Source organism: Oppia nitens, unplaced genomic scaffold (genome assembly GCF_028296485.1).
Source record: "Oppia nitens isolate AA-2021 unplaced genomic scaffold, nextdenovo-longstitch-racon4-pilon3 scaffold5_pilon_pilon_pilon, whole genome shotgun sequence".
Lineage (NCBI taxonomy): Eukaryota > Metazoa > Arthropoda > Arachnida > Sarcoptiformes > Oppiidae > Oppia > Oppia nitens.
The window spans coordinates 6,345,449-6,366,602 of record NW_026533243.1 but is presented as its reverse complement, the minus strand read 5'-3'; the positions used below and the strand labels follow the sequence as shown (position 1 = coordinate 6,366,602).

General features: G+C 28.0%; 9 protein-coding genes across 10 annotated transcripts; 5 read left to right on the top strand and 4 right to left on the bottom strand.

Annotated features, from left to right (window-relative positions):
• The first annotated feature begins 286 nt into the window (after positions 1–286).
• On the top strand, positions 287–1,230 carry LOC128961327 (E3 ubiquitin-protein ligase RNF4-like). Its single transcript, XM_054307551.1, has one exon. The coding sequence runs from the start codon at positions 312–314 to the stop codon at positions 1,182–1,184; it is 873 nt and encodes a 290-aa protein (XP_054163526.1). The 5' UTR covers positions 287–311; the 3' UTR covers positions 1,185–1,230.
• Positions 1,231–1,291: 61 nt separating this feature from the next.
• Positions 1,292–1,893, bottom strand: LOC128961461 (uncharacterized). Its single transcript, XM_054307701.1, has 3 exons — positions 1,666–1,893; positions 1,468–1,541; positions 1,292–1,382 (listed from the first exon to the last, which is right to left on the bottom strand). The coding sequence occupies exons 1-3, from the start codon at positions 1,850–1,852 to the stop codon at positions 1,338–1,340; spliced, it is 306 nt and encodes a 101-aa protein (XP_054163676.1). The 5' UTR covers positions 1,853–1,893; the 3' UTR covers positions 1,292–1,337.
• A 2,229-nt stretch (positions 1,894–4,122) lies between these two features.
• Positions 4,123–4,712, top strand: LOC128961268 (COX assembly mitochondrial protein homolog). Its single transcript, XM_054307486.1, has 3 exons — positions 4,123–4,236; positions 4,306–4,410; positions 4,487–4,712. The coding sequence occupies exons 1-3, from the start codon at positions 4,188–4,190 to the stop codon at positions 4,681–4,683; spliced, it is 351 nt and encodes a 116-aa protein (XP_054163461.1). The 5' UTR covers positions 4,123–4,187; the 3' UTR covers positions 4,684–4,712.
• A 120-nt stretch (positions 4,713–4,832) lies between these two features.
• On the bottom strand, positions 4,833–6,570 carry LOC128961658 (RNA polymerase I-specific transcription initiation factor RRN3-like). Its single transcript, XM_054307916.1, has one exon. The coding sequence runs from the start codon at positions 6,492–6,494 to the stop codon at positions 4,833–4,835; it is 1,662 nt and encodes a 553-aa protein (XP_054163891.1). The 5' UTR covers positions 6,495–6,570.
• A 2,217-nt stretch (positions 6,571–8,787) lies between these two features.
• LOC128961864 (mucin-2-like) lies at positions 8,788–12,175 on the top strand. 2 transcript variants are annotated; one of them, XM_054308168.1, is made up of 7 exons: positions 8,788–8,984; positions 9,437–9,604; positions 9,703–11,102; positions 11,178–11,355; positions 11,416–11,492; positions 11,549–11,746; positions 11,918–12,175. In XM_054308168.1, exons 1-7 carry the CDS (start codon positions 8,963–8,965, stop codon positions 12,131–12,133), a joined length of 2,259 nt encoding a protein of 752 aa, XP_054164143.1. In that variant the 5' UTR covers positions 8,788–8,962; the 3' UTR covers positions 12,134–12,175. The 2 variants fall into 2 exon arrangements, with proteins under 2 accessions (XP_054164143.1, XP_054164144.1); XM_054308169.1 differs by having other exon boundaries at positions 11,905–11,988.
• Positions 12,176–13,102: 927 nt separating this feature from the next.
• LOC128961657 (uncharacterized) lies at positions 13,103–14,012 on the bottom strand. Its single transcript, XM_054307915.1, has 3 exons — positions 13,928–14,012; positions 13,617–13,871; positions 13,103–13,263 (listed from the first exon to the last, which is right to left on the bottom strand). Exons 1-3 carry the CDS (start codon positions 14,010–14,012, stop codon positions 13,103–13,105), a joined length of 501 nt encoding a protein of 166 aa, XP_054163890.1.
• On the top strand, positions 13,956–15,518 carry LOC128961881 (diphthine--ammonia ligase-like). Its single transcript, XM_054308188.1, has 2 exons — positions 13,956–14,855; positions 14,923–15,518. The coding sequence occupies exons 1-2, from the start codon at positions 14,209–14,211 to the stop codon at positions 15,014–15,016; spliced, it is 741 nt and encodes a 246-aa protein (XP_054164163.1). The 5' UTR covers positions 13,956–14,208; the 3' UTR covers positions 15,017–15,518.
• A 168-nt stretch (positions 15,519–15,686) lies between these two features.
• Positions 15,687–18,505, bottom strand: LOC128961866 (solute carrier family 41 member 1-like). The gene is made up of 11 exons (XM_054308171.1): positions 17,817–18,505; positions 17,472–17,651; positions 17,258–17,402; positions 17,126–17,179; positions 16,961–17,053; positions 16,746–16,893; positions 16,615–16,688; positions 16,522–16,550; positions 16,346–16,451; positions 15,915–16,130; positions 15,687–15,806 (listed from the first exon to the last, which is right to left on the bottom strand). Exons 1-11 carry the CDS (start codon positions 18,402–18,404, stop codon positions 15,688–15,690), a joined length of 1,752 nt encoding a protein of 583 aa, XP_054164146.1. The 5' UTR covers positions 18,405–18,505; the 3' UTR covers position 15,687.
• A 378-nt stretch (positions 18,506–18,883) lies between these two features.
• On the top strand, positions 18,884–19,613 carry LOC128961884 (uncharacterized). The gene is made up of 2 exons (XM_054308192.1): positions 18,884–19,238; positions 19,302–19,613. The coding sequence occupies exons 1-2, from the start codon at positions 19,067–19,069 to the stop codon at positions 19,583–19,585; spliced, it is 456 nt and encodes a 151-aa protein (XP_054164167.1). The 5' UTR covers positions 18,884–19,066; the 3' UTR covers positions 19,586–19,613.
• The last annotated feature ends 1,541 nt before the right edge of the window (positions 19,614–21,154 follow it).

Here is a 21,154-nt window from a genome sequence, read left to right as displayed (position 1 = left end):
CAATTTGTTTTGTAAGTAATTGTTTAACTTTCTCTCTTTCGCTCCGATATTATCCTATCGTTTCATTGATAAGACAGTTCTCAATACATCCACGCAATGAATACTTTAATTTCATATTTATTATTAAACACTACTTTTATATACTTTTATACATATATTTATTTTATGTATAATATTTTTAGACTCATTATTCATTAGTGAGTAGTACTTAAAAATAAAATTTCATTAAAAATATTATATTAATAATAAATATTTATAGTTTAGTAAACTATTTATATATCAAATGTCAATACATTTAATAATTTAAAGCAATGAATCGTTTTATGAAAAGTCTGTCTCACAGCTCATTCCGTCGAAGTGTATCTCAAAACGATATGATCGACACCTCCTTATATTATGAGAAGACCAGTCCATTGATTAATACTGAGACCCGACCGCCAAACATACCGCCTCCACCACCACCTAAACCGCCTCCACGGAGAAGACGCACGACTACTATATTTTATTGTCAGACAAATACAGAGTCCGATAATAATGATTCAAACTCTAACCGAATGACCAGACTAGCCAAGAGACCTCCTGTTCCGCCTCCTATTCCTCCTAGAAGTGTGTCATTAGATGAATACAACATAAATAAACAGACAAATGTCAAAAATCAGTTAAGTGTTGATATAAATACTAATAAGGATTATAATAGTAGTAATAAAAGCGTAAATACATGTATTTCAACTAATAATAACAACAATTATAATACTAATTCAAATAAAGTTAATGACAGTACAGGAGATAATTTATTTTCAAATGAAGAACTCATTCAAAACTTGACACAAAATCTGAAAGTTATGGAAGAACTCAATTCTTCGGTAAGAAATGAGCTCAAGAAGTGTCGCGAAGAGAATTCCCTTATGTTTAATGAATTGGCGGCCATTCGTATAGAAAGGGATCAGTTGTTTGAGACGTGCAAAGAGTTGGATCGGCTTAAAGACAATGAATGGACGTGTAGTATATGTCTGGACGATAGATATATGATTTTGTCGACTCACCGACAAATTGTGACCACATTTTGTGGACATCTCTTTTGCAACGAATGTCTAAATATGGCATTAAGTGCTGAAAATGTTTGTCCCACTTGTCGTGAATCCATAATATCAAAAAATTGTGCATTTCATTATTTATACTTTTAATTTTATTTACCTTAATTATATAATAGATTTTATATACCGTAATATTATAATATAATAGAATAAACGATTATTTTGTAAATATGAAATAATTTTCATAAATTTTGATAAATATTTAAATAAAAATAAGGCAAAAGTTTATATAATAATATAGTATTATTGGTCATCAGACACTTCCCGTGTAGCACCGGTATCATCGTCCTATCAAAACAAATGGTAGATTAAATTAATATCATTAAAAAGTTAATTGTAATTTTATTTTATAAACAAATTTAAGACAATTTACATTTTTCAGTAACCAATCTCTTAACAGTGCTTTAGCCACACGTAAAGTACTCTCAATAAAATGTTGGACATCGTCTTAAGTATTATATAGATATCATTTGTATATTTAAATCAAATTAAATGATTGATAATATAATACATATATATATATATATATATATATATATATAATGAAAATTTGATAAATATAATGAAATACCCGACACTTTTCCTAACTCTTTGGACACTTTGTGCATAAGCTCGCCATCGGAACTGACCTCAGCTTTCGTCACAAAAAACTGATCGGTGTTTGAATTTTGTAGTCTTGAAAATATTTCATTTGCATAAACTTGTGGCGATATCACAACAATTGTGATACAGATAATTGTAATATACATTGATTTCATTTTCAATTGATGGACACTTGTCACGAATTATGTATACACTATGTATCATATTTTGTAGTGATCTTGACTTTTAAATATTAAATATTTTTATTTTTTGTTTTGTTTAGTTTAGTTTTTGTTAATATTTTGTTTGTACAGAATAATACATTTTGGATAATAATAGCATTTATTGAATTCAAAAAATAAATATTGTGTTTATAATATCAATAGTTTATTTTACATATATCTATTCAAGATTTTAAAAACTATTATTTCCAACACTATAAGCTTTTGTTGAAATGAAATCAATGCAAACATTGATTAAATAATAATTTTAAACACTTATTTACATTTAAATATTTTAAATAACAAAAATAGGCACCACACCGTTTGTAATTATTACTGTCACTATTATATAAATTAAATAAGTATTGCATGATATTATTATTTAACTCATACATACATACATACATACATTTTACATACATAATTAATACATCATACATACATACATACATACATACATACATACATACATACATACATACATACATACATACACCACTTTTAATAATCCTTACACAACCTAACCCAACATCAGATTATATTCACACCCTACCTAACATACATACATACATACACACACACACACACACACACACACACACCCATTAAGCCAAACYTAATCTTAACAATTGCTAAACTAAATAGTTTAAAGTTAATTATCAAATTATTAACAAGTTTTTTATTTRTCATAATGTAGTTACTGTTGTGAWWAATTAAACTAATATTACTGTTAAGCTAAACTGAATTTAACCATAAATAAGCATAACATWGAATTTTAGTTTTTTATTAGCTAAAATATTACAATTTAAATTATAATTTATATATATATTATATAAATCTATTAACAAATCATTGTTTTGTTATAATTTGTGCTAATTTTGATTTATATATTTTTGTCTTTCGTCTCAATAAAGTGATATACATTTGTAGAGCTCTTAGACTGAAGAATCGATACAAATGAAGAATAAATRACAAACCAAATGATAGGTAACCAAACTCTTTAGTAATCATATCAATCATTATAACTCTTAACAGAAGAGATAAATCAAATAACAATAATATTTTAAACCATTTGAACCAATAGTTCCAAATGCGAACACTTCCTCTTCCTATAAGACTATATTCGACTTCAGAAGCGACAGAAATTGAAACCACAATAAGTAGTGATAAATACATAAATGAAAACCAGTTTTCATTTTCATATTTAAATATTTGAAATATTATAAGAAAGATTGAAATCAATGAGATTATCATCAAATTAGCTGATAATAGTAAGACTATGCCATACAATGACTCTTTTGATTTATTGTTCATCACTTTATTTTCATCAGATTTGTTCACAATTTCATCATTTGATTCTTGAAAACTATCGATTGAAGCCATAATTTGGTTTATATTTGAAGGACTCGATGGCATCAATTGTTTGATATGATTGGTGTCTAAGAGATACCATTTAAGTTTTGGTCCCTCATTAGGATTGTAAATAWAATTAAATAAAGTGACAAATGTTTGAACAMATAATGTCTTTATAGTGATATCTTTCTCTTCATTAGACATGAGTTTGTTTTAAAAATACGTTACGAGTCTTTAATTTACAAATAATTTTTTATTTATGTTTTACATTAATCTCGTGACAAATCTATAACTAAATAAAATTTATTAATTCATGAAATCAATGGTCAATATCGATATCCATCGAGTGATTACACAGTTGGTACGGCATTTGCAGATAAATCAATGGCTGCCACCTCTCGGGCCACCACAACTCCGACACCAAAGAAGACCCAACTCTTGACTATTTGCCTGATATTCAAAAAATATTGAAGATATTAGGTCTTTGAAATGTAAGACAATTCATGTCCAAAACAATACCATTTGAATGGATCCAAGTATAAAGACTTGACATTATATAGCCATCCTTTGCTCTGTGGCCGACGCACTGGTATGTTATCACCAAATGGCATATCTTATGGTCAATGAGTTGCCACTGATGTGTGAAGTGTGGATCAAATATGTGATGTTATCGGCGATCAAATGGCAATCAAGTGATGCAAAACATGTGAACTAAATGTTCACTAATAATGTCATTCAATGGTAACCAATGAATACAACCCTTAATGCTATCAATCAATGCATTTAATGTTTGCAAAGACAGAGACGTTAAGTATTGTTGTATTTGTTTTCACAAATTGTTTACTATTTTTTCGTAAACTTTTTTAGATATCTTTTTAAAATTGATTAAAGAAATTAAATTAATAAAACAATTGTTGAGATAATAACATTACCACTGATGGCATCTGTTTTATCACCAAATCAGTCAACAGGGCCTAAAGGGTTGGGTAATAAAAAAGCTTTAAAACAAATAATTTTGCGATAAAATTTTGACAACATTTGTGTCCATTATTTAGGAGATCCCGAGGACAAGACATTAAGGAAAGTGGAAGAAGAAGTGTTAATTCCGAAGATAATGCGAGACTTGGCTAAGAAGGAGAAGTGTACCGAATTTGTCAAAGGTTTCATGTCTTTACATCAATTGCTGACTTTTGTTTTGATCAGTTGTTTGCTTTCATTTTGTCGACCAATGATTAGCTTTTGAAGAATGTTGTAAAAAGAGTTCACTGTTGATGGTTGTCAAGTGTCGCACAGAAAATACAAGACTCAAGAATTGTCTCAGCGATTGGTATAATAATGAAGACTTCAGACATCACTGTCAGGAGATATACTTAAATGAGAGGTCAGAATATAGACGAACTGGTGTTAAATCAAAGACAAAGAGGATGTCTTAAATAAATCATTTTTTCAGACGTATTAAAATTAGGATTAAATTAGTTTTTATTAATAAAAGTAAATAATTTAATTATAAACTTTTATAGTCATTAATACAATTGATTTTATAAATAATATATAGATAATTAGTAAAAACTAAGTTTTAAAGTTAATCGCAATCCATTTGATGATCATTTGGTGACGAATCGCTTAAAAGATTTTGCCACAGAGTCTTGGATGGAGAGTAACTCATTTTATAAGAACCAAACATATGGTCGCTGTCATCGCTGGTATTGAAACGATTTAACCTATCGTTTGTGTCTTTCACTGAGTTATCGCAAGAATTGATAGAATGTTTACAATAATCTTGAAGTCTTGTCATTGATTTTGGACAAACATAAGATCCGCTGTGCAAAACATCTTCAGGATATTTGAGTCGATCATCACTGGAGTCGACATTCTGTGCGGTGTAACCAATCTGGTAATGTCGGGCTAACGACAAAAAGTTAGACTCAATCTCCCGGTGACAGACAGCCAATGGATTTAATTTGCATTTAATTATTCGCTGAAAATTCATTGCTTTAACTCTTCTGAGACTAAGATTATCCAAATCTGAATGAATTGAACAGAAAGTGTCAAATAATATCTGACATATTATATAAAATATAGTATCTTCAGTTGTCAATTGATCAACTGATCTATCATTTTGTTCAATATATTTATGTAACCAAACGGTACACATATTCATGAATGTCATCACTGTATCGATGGCCACAAAGTTTGCATTTTTCAATAAAGAACTCATGAAATACAAACATTTCTCACGGATATCGAGTGACACTTCATTATTATGTCCCAAATCCCAAAGATAATCAATAAATTGATCAAAAAACTGATTGGAAAGATAACACAAATAAAGCCAYACGTATTGTAAATGATTACAAGAGACCATTTGCAAGATATCTTGAGGAAACAACAACTTAATTATATCAAATAGTTCTTCATTTTCATCTTTAGTATTATTGGTTACTTTATTTTCGATAAAATCAAATAATATTTGTAATGTATTGTCTAAAACAGTTGTCTGTATTGATTTCATGGCAGTATTGCAGTCATCAATAATGAAGACGTCTTCAGTTATTTTGTTTTTATCAGAAGTGACCGCAATATCCATTTCAATGATCTTCTCAAAGATCAAAGACAACAATTTATGTTTATATTTGGCTGTTATATAGTCATAGACTTTAAAAACATTATAAACAAAACATTGAAATGAATGGACACAAGAAATGTGTGACAAAAAGGGAAACTTGCGGTCAATACATCTCAAGAACGTGTGTTCAAACTTTGCGATCTTTATGTGTGATAAAAGTGAATGCATTTCATCAAACATTGTTAACTCTTGCGGTTGTATTTGTGTCTCGTCTTTGAATTTTGACAATCCGTTAAACTTCTGTAAAACAATAGTCTCAAGAAGTTGTGGACATTTGAATGGTTTCAAATTGATTGCTTCGGATATCACGTGGAAGTACTTGGCGTATACTTCTTTGTCATCAATGGTCCAAACATTTAATTCTTGTAACAATTTGTCGATTAACTTATCGCATGTCTGCCATCGGACCAAATCAGTGGCCAATTGTGACAACAGTTGTACCAAATCGTGACATTTGTCTGCAAAACATTTATTAAGAAGTAAATGATTGACCAAAACATTAAAAGACTTTTCTCTCTCCGATTTGTCACTAATGGCCAGCAGTTCACTCAAATCGGTGACCACTTTGGCCTCATTTGGCCGATTAGTMACCGATTTGTTACGCTTTATTGCACTCATAGTATCGACAAATGACTCAAAATGTGATTATTTTTATTAATATTTACATTAGTTTTGAAAACACGTTGTGTTTATGTTTGCAGACAAATGTTTGCTTTCATTRAAATCTTTAAAAAAAATATCAATTGTTTTACACAAAAAACGTCTCAATATTGGGTTAACAGAGTTATTGTTCCCTTTATAATACATTTTACTGTTTATTAAATTTAAATTATAATACAGTATTAATACAGTACTGTACAGTAGTATTCAGTTATTTTTTGTCAATTTACTCAATAATTTATTTCATTAAATGAAAAAATATTTGATTCATTAAAGCATTAAATATAATTTATAACTTTTGAAAAAATAATATAACAATAACTATAACAAAATATAAATAAATCCAAATTTCATATTTTCATTTAAAAATTATTTATTTATTTAACTTGTTTTAAATTAATTATTTAATTGAAATTGAWTRTACATAATAAAAATAATAATAATTGTTTATATACTACTTTATTAAAAAACTATCCAGATCATTACATTGTATTACTAATGAGTTATCTAAATATAGAGTAGGAAATTGTTTTATTTTTAGATATCAAAATATATAATCTAATAATTATTATACATTTATGCAATTTATAGCTTAGAATATTACAAATTTTTTATATTATGTCAAAACCTATAATATAAGCATTGATTTGATGCTATAATGCAAATAATAATAATAATAATAATAATACGGACAAAATGATTTGCCTCATGTTTATGTATTCAAACTAAATAACTATATTTTWAACATATTTTTAACTCAAACATGTATTGCCTCAATAAATGTTGTTTTGTTACAAATTATAGTCAATAAAATGAAATGAATAGCAAAAAAATAATATTCAAATCAATCATCAAAAATAAAAAGATAGGCAATGTTTGAGAGATACTATTATTAGGTCAGACAATGTTGTATAAAGTTATGCCGTTTTTTGATGGAGAGAGAGAGGGAATAGACAGACATAGGTATGACTTGGGTATGACTTATGTATGAGTGGAGTCCTCAGTGGACGTATGTGTGTGAGAGAGAGCCATCACTTTCCATGTTTTGTCTCAATAGCTATGATTAGTCCACTTTTGCCACACAACACAACACAACACAATAAGAATCTAAAAAAACTTTTCTCTGAAACAATTTGTGGGCCAAAACTTAAGGTTTAGTGAATTCACTATTTCAAGGATAAACTAATCTGAAAGCTTCTCTCTCTCTCTCTCTCTCTCTCTCTCACACACACACACACACACACACACACACACACACACACACACWCACTCACTCACTATCCCTCTCTTAATATATATGTGAGGCCTAATGATTTACAGCTATTCATTACAACTATTAGGTATAGGACTGATGGCATGGCATCCCTACTATAATTGTTCAGTACATACATACAGCTAATGCCCTAAAGAAATAGATTCAGTGATTTAGGCCTCACAAACAAAAAGCATTGATTGTGTATAGAAAATAGCAGTTATTTTTGAAGCCCACTATAAAACTCATTAAACAGATATTTTAGTTGTTTAGACATACAGTGCTTACAAGTGCTGGAGTGAGAGTATATAGTCGGCAGTGACTCTGAGACCCGGAGTTTCACTTTTGCCTCCAATTCATCCGTAAAACAGCCAATCGTACCCCTGGTGTCACTACTATGGCTTCAATACATACTTTTTCCTATAGTCTTTGACAGCACTAAATCAAATTACTACAAATAAATACAGTACTAAATAGTGAGACCAACTCTCACTAATTTCATTCAATATTATAAATTTTGTCTTTTAATAATACTCACAATTATTGTTATAAGTACTAAATACTAAATGCGAAATATTTAAATAAACATCGAAATATATAATTTTATACATTAAAATTTTCCCAAATTATTAGATAATTGATAACATAATAATATAAACATTTTCAATATGTTGTAAACTATTTCTTATTGGCAATAAGATATATAATTTTAATACATACATGTAATAGATAAATACATTTTAATTACAATATTATAAATTATAGATTAATTTTATATATTCCACTGTTATATAATTTAAATATTTTACATTTATTATTCTGTAATTATTTAAGTGTGTAATATTGATACTAGAATATAAAAAATTAGAATAAATAAAATAAATGTGAAAACAYAATGATGTGGTCACACTAGTTATACGTCATAACATAGCAGACCTGTAACTTATACTTTCATCAGCACTGGAGTCCAAACGTTATAATATTGTGAACATTAGTTGCCTTTCAAATAACTTCACAGCATTTTCTACTATAACTGAGATTCAATTTTCTCTATAATTGTTTCTATAATATAATGCATTAAAAGCATTGAAAATTAGTTATATTGTAGTGAATGACTTAAATAAAGTGTAATTCTTAACAAATTGTTTGATTGACTTCTTTGTGAATATTTATCATGAATTTTAATAAATTTGTCGGTAAGTCATTAAATCTTTTAATTTCTAATAATTATTTTTCAACTATTGTTATATATAAAAAATATATTTGTTAAATGTTAAATTTTATATAAGTTTTATATACATTATATGCATTGAAAGTATTTATTATTATTTTTAGTTTAATTTACAATAAGTTATATATATTCATGGATTATAACTTATATTATAAAATTTTTTAATGTTTTGTATGAAACTTTATTTGATAAAAATATAATTTTCACTGGAAATGAATATTTAATTTTTTGATATAATATTATAATCACTATAAAAATATTTCCACAAAATGCAGACAAAAGTCCAAAAATCATTGAACTTATATAACATTAATTATAGGCATTGATGATGATATATAAATAAGTGCTTCAAATATAATATCCATATTTACTTATTAAAATCGGTTCAATTTTGTTATTTGTTTTATTATTATATAGAATTCATAGTTTATTTGCACTTATATTGTACGGTATGTATGGTTTGGGCGCAGACAACAAACAGTGTGCCGWTCACTACACCGGTGTCCGCAAACACCGACACTATAACCCAATCTAATACACAAACGCCCAAAACATTGATATCACACGAAACGACTAATTATAAAAGTAAATAATTTTTTTATAATTATATCTATAGATCTGACAATTTTATAAATGAAATTCAATATATTTATTTTTTGCTAAAATATACAATATATATATAGATGTTGATGAAGTGACAACAACATTAGGTTCAATAATAACCACTATTAAGGGTATTACCGATACTAACCAACCATTAGACACACAGACAACTATTCAACATTTAACAGAAAATTCAAAAGATAGCTCCGGAACTACTATTCCTCCGAATCCCACAACTYTATTGATAAGTAGTATAGGAATATCTAATACACAGACAGTAAGCAGTAGTGTCGTTCCACATACCGGTTCACCCCATGAAGTCCCATCACTTGCAACACAAATGTCATCACAAATAACAAATCCAACGACTATTAGCCCAAATATAATCAATGAAATAAGTTCTAAAAAAATAAGTGAAATGACAGCCCAGTCGGGGATTAATGACAAAACCACAACTTTATCAACAAATGTAATACAAGAAACTCAAACCACGACTTTGAAACTGACAAATGATGTGAATATAATGACAACAACAGCGGTACCATTAATTACCAGTCAAACTGTTGAACAAAAGTCGTCTGCGGCCACACAAACCACTATCGATGTGGTTAATCAAGAAGCAAGTTTGGGAACAACTCAGGAACCGATTAGATCGTCAACACTAATATCAGAATCAAAGTCAACACTAATTCCAATACATTCCGATATTACAGAATCTTCAGTTAAAACCACTTTATTTAGTACAACTCTTACAAATGGTGATAAACAATACATTCCTCCACTCAATCATTCACAAGACATTCAAACACAAACCACGAGTCCATTGACAGAAACAACAACAGAGACTCGATATTTGAATGCAACTGATATTCATAGTATTCCTCCTAATATACAAACAGAATCTCAAACACCAACTCATGGAAACCAATTGATTACTACAACTGAAGCACAAACTAGTAGTCCTATAATATCAGAAACACATCAAACAATACAAACAACAACAACAGCGCAACCAATTGAGACATTAAGAACCTTAGAATCGGTAACCAGAGATCACACGGACGACAATAAAGAGCCGAACATAACACCCGGTTTTATTGAAAACTTTAATTCAAGCGATGAGACAAAACCGGTTCAGACTTCAGATATGGCAGTTGAGGTGACAAGCGTTAAGACAATAGAAACTACTGATGAAACACAAAATATACAAAGTAGTAGTGAATCTACTAAAACATTTGACGATACACTGACCCAACCGCACGATTCAAATACTATTGAAACGGCAAAGACTAACTCACAACCATTAGTTCACGACTTGACTACAACTCATAATATGAGACCTATAACTACAAGCATTCCCTTTGAATCAAATGTCAATCCAATTAAAGTTATTTTACCAAACATTAAAAGCATGAATTACATCAATAAAGAAGATATGGTTAACACAGTGACCATCACTTTTATCGCCAAATCTGTTGAGGTCTGTCCTAATTAATCGTAAATAAGAAATGCTTTCTATATTTTGCACAACTTTTTTATTTTATTTTTTCAATAGATTTTCCGTTTTATAACAATATTAGACTTAAAGTTCCGTAACTTTACGTGCGATTGTATCGATTCCGAGAGGAATTGGTGTCAAATCGATAATATTATATATGTCTCGCCATCACCTCTTGTAATGAACAACCATTTGATTATCAGTTTTTTTGTTAACGACTCAAAAGACAAGGATTGTAATAATAATTTTTTTTATTATATTAATGTCTATACTTATTAACAATTTTGTATTTTAGTAAATAAGTATCACGTATTCAAAGGTCCATTAATTGTTGAGTCGCTCAAGAACTCAACCAAAACATTGGAACAATTGGTAACTTTTAAACAATTTGATTGATATGAATTAAATTGTAAATATTATGATAATAGATGGGATTGGAGGTACAGAGTCTTCAAACAAATATGGGAACAATTGTKGTGAAGCCGTTGGAGTCGGACAGTCACCGATTGGCCAAATTTGAGTTATTGGTGTTCATCTTTACTATAGTTATGTTCATTTGTACGGTATTGCTATGTCTGGCCATAATCTGTTCGTGTGCTAAACGAAAGAGCGTTGATATGAATCAGGTATTGGTTTTTGCTTAATGTTTCACAACTTGTTGTCTCAAACTGTTTGATTTCGTATTGAATTACCAGAAATGCATGACTTTTATTGATAGCTTTTTATACAAGAGTTGACACCTGATATATATGTTGTTTATTGGTCTACAACTCATTGATTTTAGTATTCAATTACAGATACAACTTTCTAACGCTTTTCGACGACAAACCACGACTAACCTCAATGGCTTTGACTTGAATTCCGCTTCTAATATATTGAGAGACGAATTACACGCCAAACGTAACCACAATGTGATAAACCTGGAGGAAGGCTGGGTTACACCCATTGATAATTGTTTGGATAATGAAAAAAATAATGCTAAATATGATTCACTCCAGGACACCAAATTGTAAATTATTGCATCAAATTATTATATTATTATTATAATGTTTAATTAATGTTTCTATTATTATTAATTATTATTTTAGTATTATTTACTTTATTATTCACATTACTAATTCTATTATAATTATTGAATATTATTTTTATGAATTATGATTTATTTTATATGTTGAGACCAATATTATATAACGAATGCCTAATTTAATCGCATTTTTGTGATTTATAGTTACAATAATATAACGATTATTAATAATTATATGAATTTGTATATAGCAGTGTTTTATCAATAAATTGTTTTTTTAAATCAAACTATTTATCCAATTATTTATATTTTTATAGTATAATAATTTTGAATGCCTATAAAGTAATTATCGATACTTTAATACTTTAAGTTATAGTCTATAACTTTAATACTGTAAGTTTAATATATAAATTAAACTGCATATATTTTTAAAATGCAATAAATTTTACTATTCTAGTATTTCATAGTATTTACTATTTAAGTTTAAATGATAAAATTAATTTCAAAACACCTCATATAAGATATCACATATCATAGCATTCCAGACCCACTCCCTCTATATGGGTCTCGACAGCACTATTAGCTTTTGGGAAAACCTTATAAGTTATAGACTATAATTTATAAATGACAAATGCAATTATTCATTTATTAATGTTGTTTCTAATTCACGCACCTGGAGGTAATGGTATTGCAGGAATGAGAATGGCATACAAATGTTATCAATAAAAAAATAGTGTCCCAGTTTAGTTTTCTAACATAAATTTTAAGAGATTTTTATATTTTACAATTAGTGTTACAAAAACAATGAAATAAATCAATGAAAATTAATAAAATAAAAACATTTTCTATTAATAATTATATTATAATCTATAAATATATGATTAAATTAAATTGTTTAGCAAATACAATATGAATATCAAACTAATAATTTAAATAAAAATCAAATATWATAAAAATATCACAAATTTAGATCTTTTTCAATCCAAGAGTTTTCTTTATTGATTCGTTGCAATTCTTCATCAGTCAAATCACATTTAATACCCCAAAGTTGACCAACTTCTTCGGGTGATTTACCTTTGATCTGATTAGCGGCCACTTTGCAGGCAATTCGTAATAATCCTGTAGTCATTGCAATATTAATAATATTAATATTTAGACATATATTATGAATCTATAGTTACTGTAATTGTTATAATTAATTATAAATTGTATTATAAATTTAGAAATAGAGATAAAAATAATTTAGTATTAATTTAAATGATATAAATGTAGCACTTTATGAAAACTATGAATACATACTATGAATGATATGTTAAACTACAGTAAATTATAATTTAATATTTTATAGTCTTTCTGAAGTAAAGTTAGAAAAAAATGAAAATTTCTTTTATCTGTTTGTCTGTCTGTCCTTCAACTAAGCGAAACGGTCTATAAATTGTCAAATATAGCAAACTATTGAATGACATCATTACCATTAATGTTAAGATAATTGGCTGCCACTAACAGATCAAACAATAGGTCCCGATCGATGTCAAAGTATTTGTTCTCCCAATCGGTCATCTCTTCAGTTGTTTTAGCGCAGGTGTCGTCTTCATCTGTATTGTCATTGATGTCGATTGGGTCGTCCCAATGGTAATCAATCCATTCAATCACTTTATCCAAAGTAGCGGCAGTTATGTTGTTGACTGATATGGATGTGCTGTGGTCTTCAGTAGACTCCATCATATCTTCAATAAAGAGATTATAATGAATATTAAATCAATGGTAAGACTCAATTGGATACCTTTCAAAGTAATAGACAGTTTGATCCTTTGGATATCAACCGTCCGAATGTAACCATCGCTTGTCTTCAACTTAATGGTCGACATAATTGGCGCCCAAATCAGTGATTGAAATATRATTTACTGCAAGACATCCAAAGACTCAATCAATGTATGGTTTAGTCATTTATGACGACAATAGAGGTCAGAGTCGGCTCTCAAACACGTGTTGTCAGTGAATGTCAACAATTGATTRCTTCATATAATAAATAACAATTTAGCGGCACTTAAGAAGTGGTCAACAATGAGGATAATTGCGTTAATAAGTGGCGGAAAAGACTCGACATATTCAATGTGTTTGTGCAAACAAAATGGTCACGAATTGGTCGGTTTAGCCAATTTGGTCCCGAAATCGGCTAAAGAAGAGGACTCATATATGTATCAAACGGTTGGACACGAGTTCATCGACTTATACGCTGAAGCCATGGATTTACCACTATTTCGACGAGAAATTAGCGGAAAACCTGTGATAACTGAAATGGATTACAACAAACATAACGGCGATGAAGTGGAAGACCTGTTTGAACTGTTATCTGAAATCCAAAAGACTTTACSATTTGATGGCATATCAGTCGGTGCCATAATGTCGACGTATCAGAAGGTGAGGGTTGAAAACGTATGTCAACGACTTAACATCGAGATGTTGGCACCGATTTGGGCTAAAGAGCAGACATCACTACTCAAAGATATGATTAATTACAATATGAATGCAATACTCGTCAAAGTGGCGGTTCTCGGCTTAGAGGCCAAGCATTTGGCCAAATCTATCGATGAAATGCTTCCTATTCTTGAAGAACTCAACAAAAAGTATGGCATCAATGTCTGTGGCGAAGGAGGAGAATACGAGACAATCACTTTGGATTGTCCTCTCTTTAAGAAAACAATTGTTTTGTAAGTGTTTTATCATTTAATTTTGATATAAAATAATAAATCTTTTTTATTATTATTTTGATTTAAGAGATGAATATGAGATTATCACCCACTCTGACGATGCCATTGTTTCGGTTACGTATTTAAGACCAACTAAAATGCATTTAAAGGACAAGACATGATCTTAATTTTTTTTGCATGAATATTGCATATAATATCACACAATGATTGGCAAATATTTAATATTTTATGTTTTAAATAGTATGTATCAAAGGGTAGGATAAATTGGATTTTATTATAAGTTTGTATTCAATTTTATTGTAATTAAATCAATTAACACTAATATATTTTATATTTCAAAATATTACAAAACTACCCCAAAAAATTTCAAAAAAGTCAATTTTACCATGTTAATATTTTAATGGCAATTTAAAAATTATTAATTTCAAGAGAGTGTGTATTGAATTGTATCGTAATTTTGATTAAATTTACCGTAATATTTATATTGCGTACAAAACACACATTTGATGTAAATGTAGTACATGAACATACAGGTATATACCGGTACATTAGCATACATATACATTATGATATACACATATAAATCATGGTCAACCATTTTATACTTTGACACATTTCATTGAATTTTATTTTATATACAATAGAATATTTATTTAATGATGATTTCAACTAAAAAATAAATATATAATTTAATGAATGAATTTTACAATAAATTAGTTTATGGGAAAATAAAATCTCTATAATTTTTTTATAAAGAGATTCTATGATTATTAATTTTTATATAAAATTTATACTAAAAATAACTTTTATAAAACATTTTTAAAAACATGAATCAATCGCCGACATCTGAATCCTTGTCTCCTATAGAAAACAGTATTAAAAAAGCAATGGCTAGAAGTGCCGTTCCTAACAAATCACCCAATGCTGTCAAATAGGGTATGGCTGAATTATCTGCAATCATTTTATTCAAATTGGAGTTATTCATTAATAAAAACATATGTTCAATAATATAAGTATACAATAAATACTATATATATTATGTATATAAAGCACACATACCCGGGTCGACAGCCTTTTTCCACATATAGAGAATCATTGTGTGAGCAAAATATAATAAAAGTATGACTTGTAGTAATGCCGCCAATAAATAAACGACTAGAAAATGAAAGGTAATGGATGTGTGTCCGGCCTGAAGAAACCTAATGCCATACGTGAAGATTATGTGACCCGGAATTACCATTAATATTAGTACGCGAGCTGTACGCGCGTGAATGCCTATAATTAAATAAATATGTGTATCATTTTTAGATAAAATTACGGTAATAAAAATATGCTGATATTGAAAAAAATCACAACTTAATATCAAATTATATTTATATAAGTTATCGTTTGACATGAAATGATAAGTAAATTGTAAAGTTTGCATAAAAATAAGTTGATATCTATTAGAAAATTTCTAATATATTTATCAGTAATAAAAGTGAACTCACTTTTTCCAAAGAAAGCTGAACAGGGATTAAAACAAAGTTTTGCATCACTTTTAGGTAAAATTCCTAACTTTGAATTCTTATGCAAATGAGTTGATATCCTACTGGCCTAACCGTACAATAAAATTACAAATAATTATCAATAAACATATTAAAATTTAACATTATCTATCACATACTTGTACGGCAACTAAATTTCCACCAACGCCTATATTAATGATATACAACTGTTTGATTAATTTTGCGTTAAAAATAACTATAATTAGATTTACCATTAATTACAGGTTGAAAGACTGCAATGCCTTTAAATCGTGAAACAGCAAAGTCTAAAATGCAACCACCAATACTAATCAATGAGATAAATATGTATTTTTTAAACAATATTAATATTAAACTAACAGACCTGGATATAGCCATTGCACTGATAACTGGTGTCCAACCATTATATAGGACTTCATTGGTATATTTATTTTTATTGGCGTAATAACACCAAACGGGAATCAATAAAAGAAATACAACAATAATGGCAACACAAAGCCAGGAACTCGTCTCTAAGATATGTAATATTTTTATCAGTAAAATAACATTAACTAATGTTTATATAATCCGTATCATTACCAACAGTATAGTACAACATATCACTAAATTTGGCCAAAAGAGCTAAAGTTATCAGATCTCCTAAAGATGCAGCTATAGGTGTGGCCACATTGTCTAATTAATAATACCGAGTAATGTAAAATATCATCGAAATGTCTTCATMTCAATAAAAAATTTAATAATTACCGGGATTTATGCGGCATTTGTGTGATACAATTACTACAACTATCATTAATAATCCTAATATCAATAAATAATATTAATATTAATTAAAAATTGTTCAAAATTAACACAATATAAATAAACCCAAATGAATACCTAAAATAAAACTGGCGATACTGGCTGTCAATAGACTTGAGGCACATAACAGTAGAGCGTGAGAAAAGTTGAAGTCTCCTTCGGGTAACCAATCCATGGTTATGGCAAATATGGCGGCCAAGAAGGCTACGATTGTCGCCTGACACTAACCATTGTTATACATATATATCATTAACAATACTACATAAGTCGGTACTTTAAATCAAATATATACCTGAATTAATGCTATATTTCCCGACGCGATTTGCCACTGTTCGCGACCCGTTTCTATGTGGCCTAAGTTGGCCTGAGTTGATAAACGTGAGGCCAAAGTCATCTCAAGATTTCCCTTAAGACCCAACAGCGCCGGTACCAAAATAAACACTTCAGATACTTGTTTGAATACATCCCAGTGCTATAAACAGTACATTAATAGGTTTACTATCATTAAAATAATGTTTATAAAACAGATATATTTTATATAAACAAAGCGATACATTCAATATGTTTAGCTAATTATCACTCCATATATAGGCTTATAGTATATAATTGTATTAAAAATGTAATTATTTGTCAATACCTGCACGTAATCCAAGACAAGTCCGGCACCAACTGTACCGAAACCGGCGATAAGAAATGGTACAAAAACTTGAAAATACAGTGATATAATCCCTTCTTCGTAAACAATTTGATGGTCTGAATGGTCATCAGAGTCGTCGGTCAACAGATACTCAGATTTATATGATTTTCTCTTCAATCGACTCTTCTTTTTATTAACCAAATCCAGAAGCGGTTTCTTATCGCTGTTGATGAATGATGTCATCATTTCATCGTTTTGTTGGTCACTATCGCTATCTGAATGTCGATGAAGACTATTATTATGTCTTAAAGCATTATTTTTGCTGAACTTAATAACATCTTCACTATAGATGAGTTCAATAAGTTCTTGTCTGTCATTAGTGGCAAACTTGGATCTGACGGCTTTGTCATCAGTTTGTTTATCACTGTCGAGTTCATCCCCACTGTGATCGTCGTCATCACTCATATGGTCGTCCATTGGTTGATAATCGGTGTGATTATCGGTGTTTCGGGACATCATATGATGGGAAGTCGTGTCTCTCTTAGTGTTAATTGCTATCAATCTGTTTCTCAAATGCTTTTCACTCATATTTTACAAACGCTTCAAAAAGCGCTTACATTAACACTATTAATGATTTGATAAAATTGTTAATTAATTGCTAACAATGCATATACTCTATAGATGTCTGTATATGTGATATAAAAACATTTAAAATATTTTTTTATTTCAAAAAATGTTAGAAATAAATGCAATTATTATTATAATATAATATAATATATGATAACTACAGGTATATAAAAACCGTGTGTTGTTTTAGTTACTCCTTTAGTGTTGGCTTTTCCGACAAACAGTCAATCATTTATTTATGTATAAAATCCTATAATTTTTTTTATTTATTACTTAACACTAATCTTAAGCATTGACACCAAATATTAGTGATAACACACAGTAATTATATATCAAATAAATAAAATAATTTTATAATCAATTATAAAATAAATAAAAATTATTTCATTATAATGTTATTAAACAAATGATTGCATTGAATGTCACAACAATTTAATCACCACTTTCTCAATACATCCCATATATTGATATTTGTTTGGCATTTCTATGACAACCCTTAGTATACATACTTAGAGCACATGTTGTGTGCATTGAAATTGTTTTGTGATTTAAATTTTATTATCAAAACATTGTTTACATTTGTTTTGCATTTGATTTGTTAAATATAATTACCGCTGAAGACAATGAGTGAACCACCGATCAAAGTCAACACAGATCTACTAAAATGTGAAAATGATTTCTTCACCAAAAGCAATGACATTACAAATACATTGTTGATCACCAAAAGTGCTAAAAGAGATGCCATTCAATGTCCACAAAGACAGACATTGAAAACAGAAAGATTGGCATCAAATGGTAAATAAAGTAATATATAAATATTTATCATATAATTGATTTGATTTTCATTGATATTATTAGTGTTAAATCGTGCCAAAGATTTTTTAGAAAAGACAAAACTAACGGCTAATAAAGATATCCAACAAACTTGCGATTTGGTTACTGATGATGATATCACCGATGAAAGTGTCGTTAATGACAGTCATCCAGCAGTTGAACTCAATTTTGTTTTATTTAAAAATAACGATAACTTAGTTAACGACGAAGAGTCCAGTGATGATAATAGCAGTGAAGACTCTGAAGATGATAGCGATAGTACTGATAGTAGTGATAATGAAAGCAATTTAAATAAAAATAAATCTTAGTTTATATTTTTCAATAATGTTTTGATTTGATATATAATTGAATGAATGAAATTTAGTTTATGAAATATATTTTTGTTTATTTTGTATAATTTATAAACATTTATTTTTATTTATTGATTAACAAAAAAATTTTATTATAATAAATAAAAATGACAAATAATATAAAAGAGTCAATWAAAACATTAATTTGTTAATCAATAATTAAGATTAATATATTTCATTAACGACGAAATTATTATTTGTTTGACAGACATCCATCCATTTGATGACATTTTGTGACAAACAAATCACTGAATAATTAATGAAAAAGATGTTAATTATATCATATGATATGTTAAACTAAATAATATAATTTAATACTTTATTTACTCACTTTTTGTGCGACTTTTTGGGCAAACTTTCCAATAATATGACAAATACCACCAAAATTAGCCAAAACAATACACATATGACATGAAAATTGATAGTAAATCCGATATCAATATCTTTGTCTTCATTGACATTCGTTAAATAACTTGCAATACATTTATAATACATTTGACAATTAATGTCTTTTCGTGTTTTAATTTATAGGTAATTCACTTTTTATTTCAATTAATTAATTTTTATGAAGTAATTGTTAAACAGTCAAAACTTTAAATATCAAAAACAATTTTATTATTTAGTTTTTATTTACTGATTACTTAATAATAAAATTATTGTAAAGTTCAATGAAAATACTCACATAAATATAAATATAGATATAAATCACAGATTTTAAAAAATTATCTCAACTTATATATATATTAAATATATTATAAACAAATATTTTTTATTTTTTCTACTATATCACGGAATTTTTATTYTAAGAAATCAAATAAATTAAAATTATCGTTAAATTACATATTTTATTAACTTTTAATATTAAAATCTAAATTATTTACGTATTATTACAATTATATTAAATATCTAAATGTAAAAGTGATTAATCATTTGTGTAGTTATTTTCCACATTTTTGCAAAATATTTGTTGTTTTCTTAATATAAATATTTATTATAAAAAYATTTATATACTGTATTATAGAGTCTTACTGTATATTAATATAATATAGACAATAGTTAAGTGGATTCGATCCAATTCACACATTATTGCATATAATTAAATGCATGAATTAAATACATTATAATACAGTAATAATATATAACTGTAAATATTGTATTACCGGTTGTAATAGTATTATATAAATTGACCTTGGATTTAGTTTCCTTATTAAATCAATATTTAATATAATATTTTTATTAAATATAATTAAAATCAAATGTTAAAACAATAATCGTTAAACTGCAAAAATATAGCTATATTTTTATTATAATTCAAACTTGTTTTATTATACACCTTAATGTGTATGGTATGAGAATGAGCTCATATTAAATATATGAGTATATCATATATAAAAATAAGCAATAATTTACAAAATTTTATATCACCTATAAATAACTTTTTAAATCGTTATCAACTTTTAGTAAACTTTAGCTTAATTTTTGACTAAAATTTATTTAAGTGAAAAAATATATAAAATTAGTAAAGCA

Coding starts and splice junctions, on each gene's coding strand:
- LOC128961327 (XM_054307551.1), top strand. CDS start 312: ATGAATCGTTTTATGAAAAGTCTGTCTCACAGCTCATTCCGTCGAAGT.
- LOC128961461 (XM_054307701.1), bottom strand. CDS start 1,852: ATGAAATCAATGTATATTACAATTATCTGTATCACAATTGTTGTGATA. Junction 1,542..1,665: donor AGAGTTAGGAAAAGTGTCGG/GTATTTCATTAT, acceptor ATAATACTTAAG/ACGATGTCCAACATTTTATT. Junction 1,383..1,467: donor GAGATTGGTTACTGAAAAAT/GTAAATTGTCTT, acceptor TTGTTTTGATAG/GACGATGATACCGGTGCTAC.
- LOC128961268 (XM_054307486.1), top strand. CDS start 4,188: ATGGCATCTGTTTTATCACCAAATCAGTCAACAGGGCCTAAAGGGTTG. Junction 4,237..4,305: donor AACAGGGCCTAAAGGGTTGG/GTAATAAAAAAG, acceptor TCCATTATTTAG/GAGATCCCGAGGACAAGACA. Junction 4,411..4,486: donor GTGTACCGAATTTGTCAAAG/GTTTCATGTCTT, acceptor ACCAATGATTAG/CTTTTGAAGAATGTTGTAAA.
- LOC128961657 (XM_054307915.1), bottom strand. CDS start 14,012: ATGTCGACCATTAAGTTGAAGACAAGCGATGGTTACATTCGGACGGTT. Junction 13,872..13,927: donor ACTGTCTATTACTTTGAAAG/GTATCCAATTGA, acceptor TCTTTATTGAAG/ATATGATGGAGTCTACTGAA. Junction 13,264..13,616: donor CAATTATCTTAACATTAATG/GTAATGATGTCA, acceptor CAATGACTACAG/GATTATTACGAATTGCCTGC.
- LOC128961866 (XM_054308171.1), bottom strand. CDS start 18,404: ATGAGTGAAAAGCATTTGAGAAACAGATTGATAGCAATTAACACTAAG. Junction 17,652..17,816: donor TTGTCTTGGATTACGTGCAG/GTATTGACAAAT, acceptor TACTGTTTATAG/CACTGGGATGTATTCAAACA. Junction 17,054..17,125: donor CAAATGCCGCATAAATCCCG/GTAATTATTAAA, acceptor ATTATTAATTAG/ACAATGTGGCCACACCTATA.
- LOC128961884 (XM_054308192.1), top strand. CDS start 19,067: ATGAGTGAACCACCGATCAAAGTCAACACAGATCTACTAAAATGTGAA. Junction 19,239..19,301: donor AGAAAGATTGGCATCAAATG/GTAAATAAAGTA, acceptor TGATATTATTAG/TGTTAAATCGTGCCAAAGAT.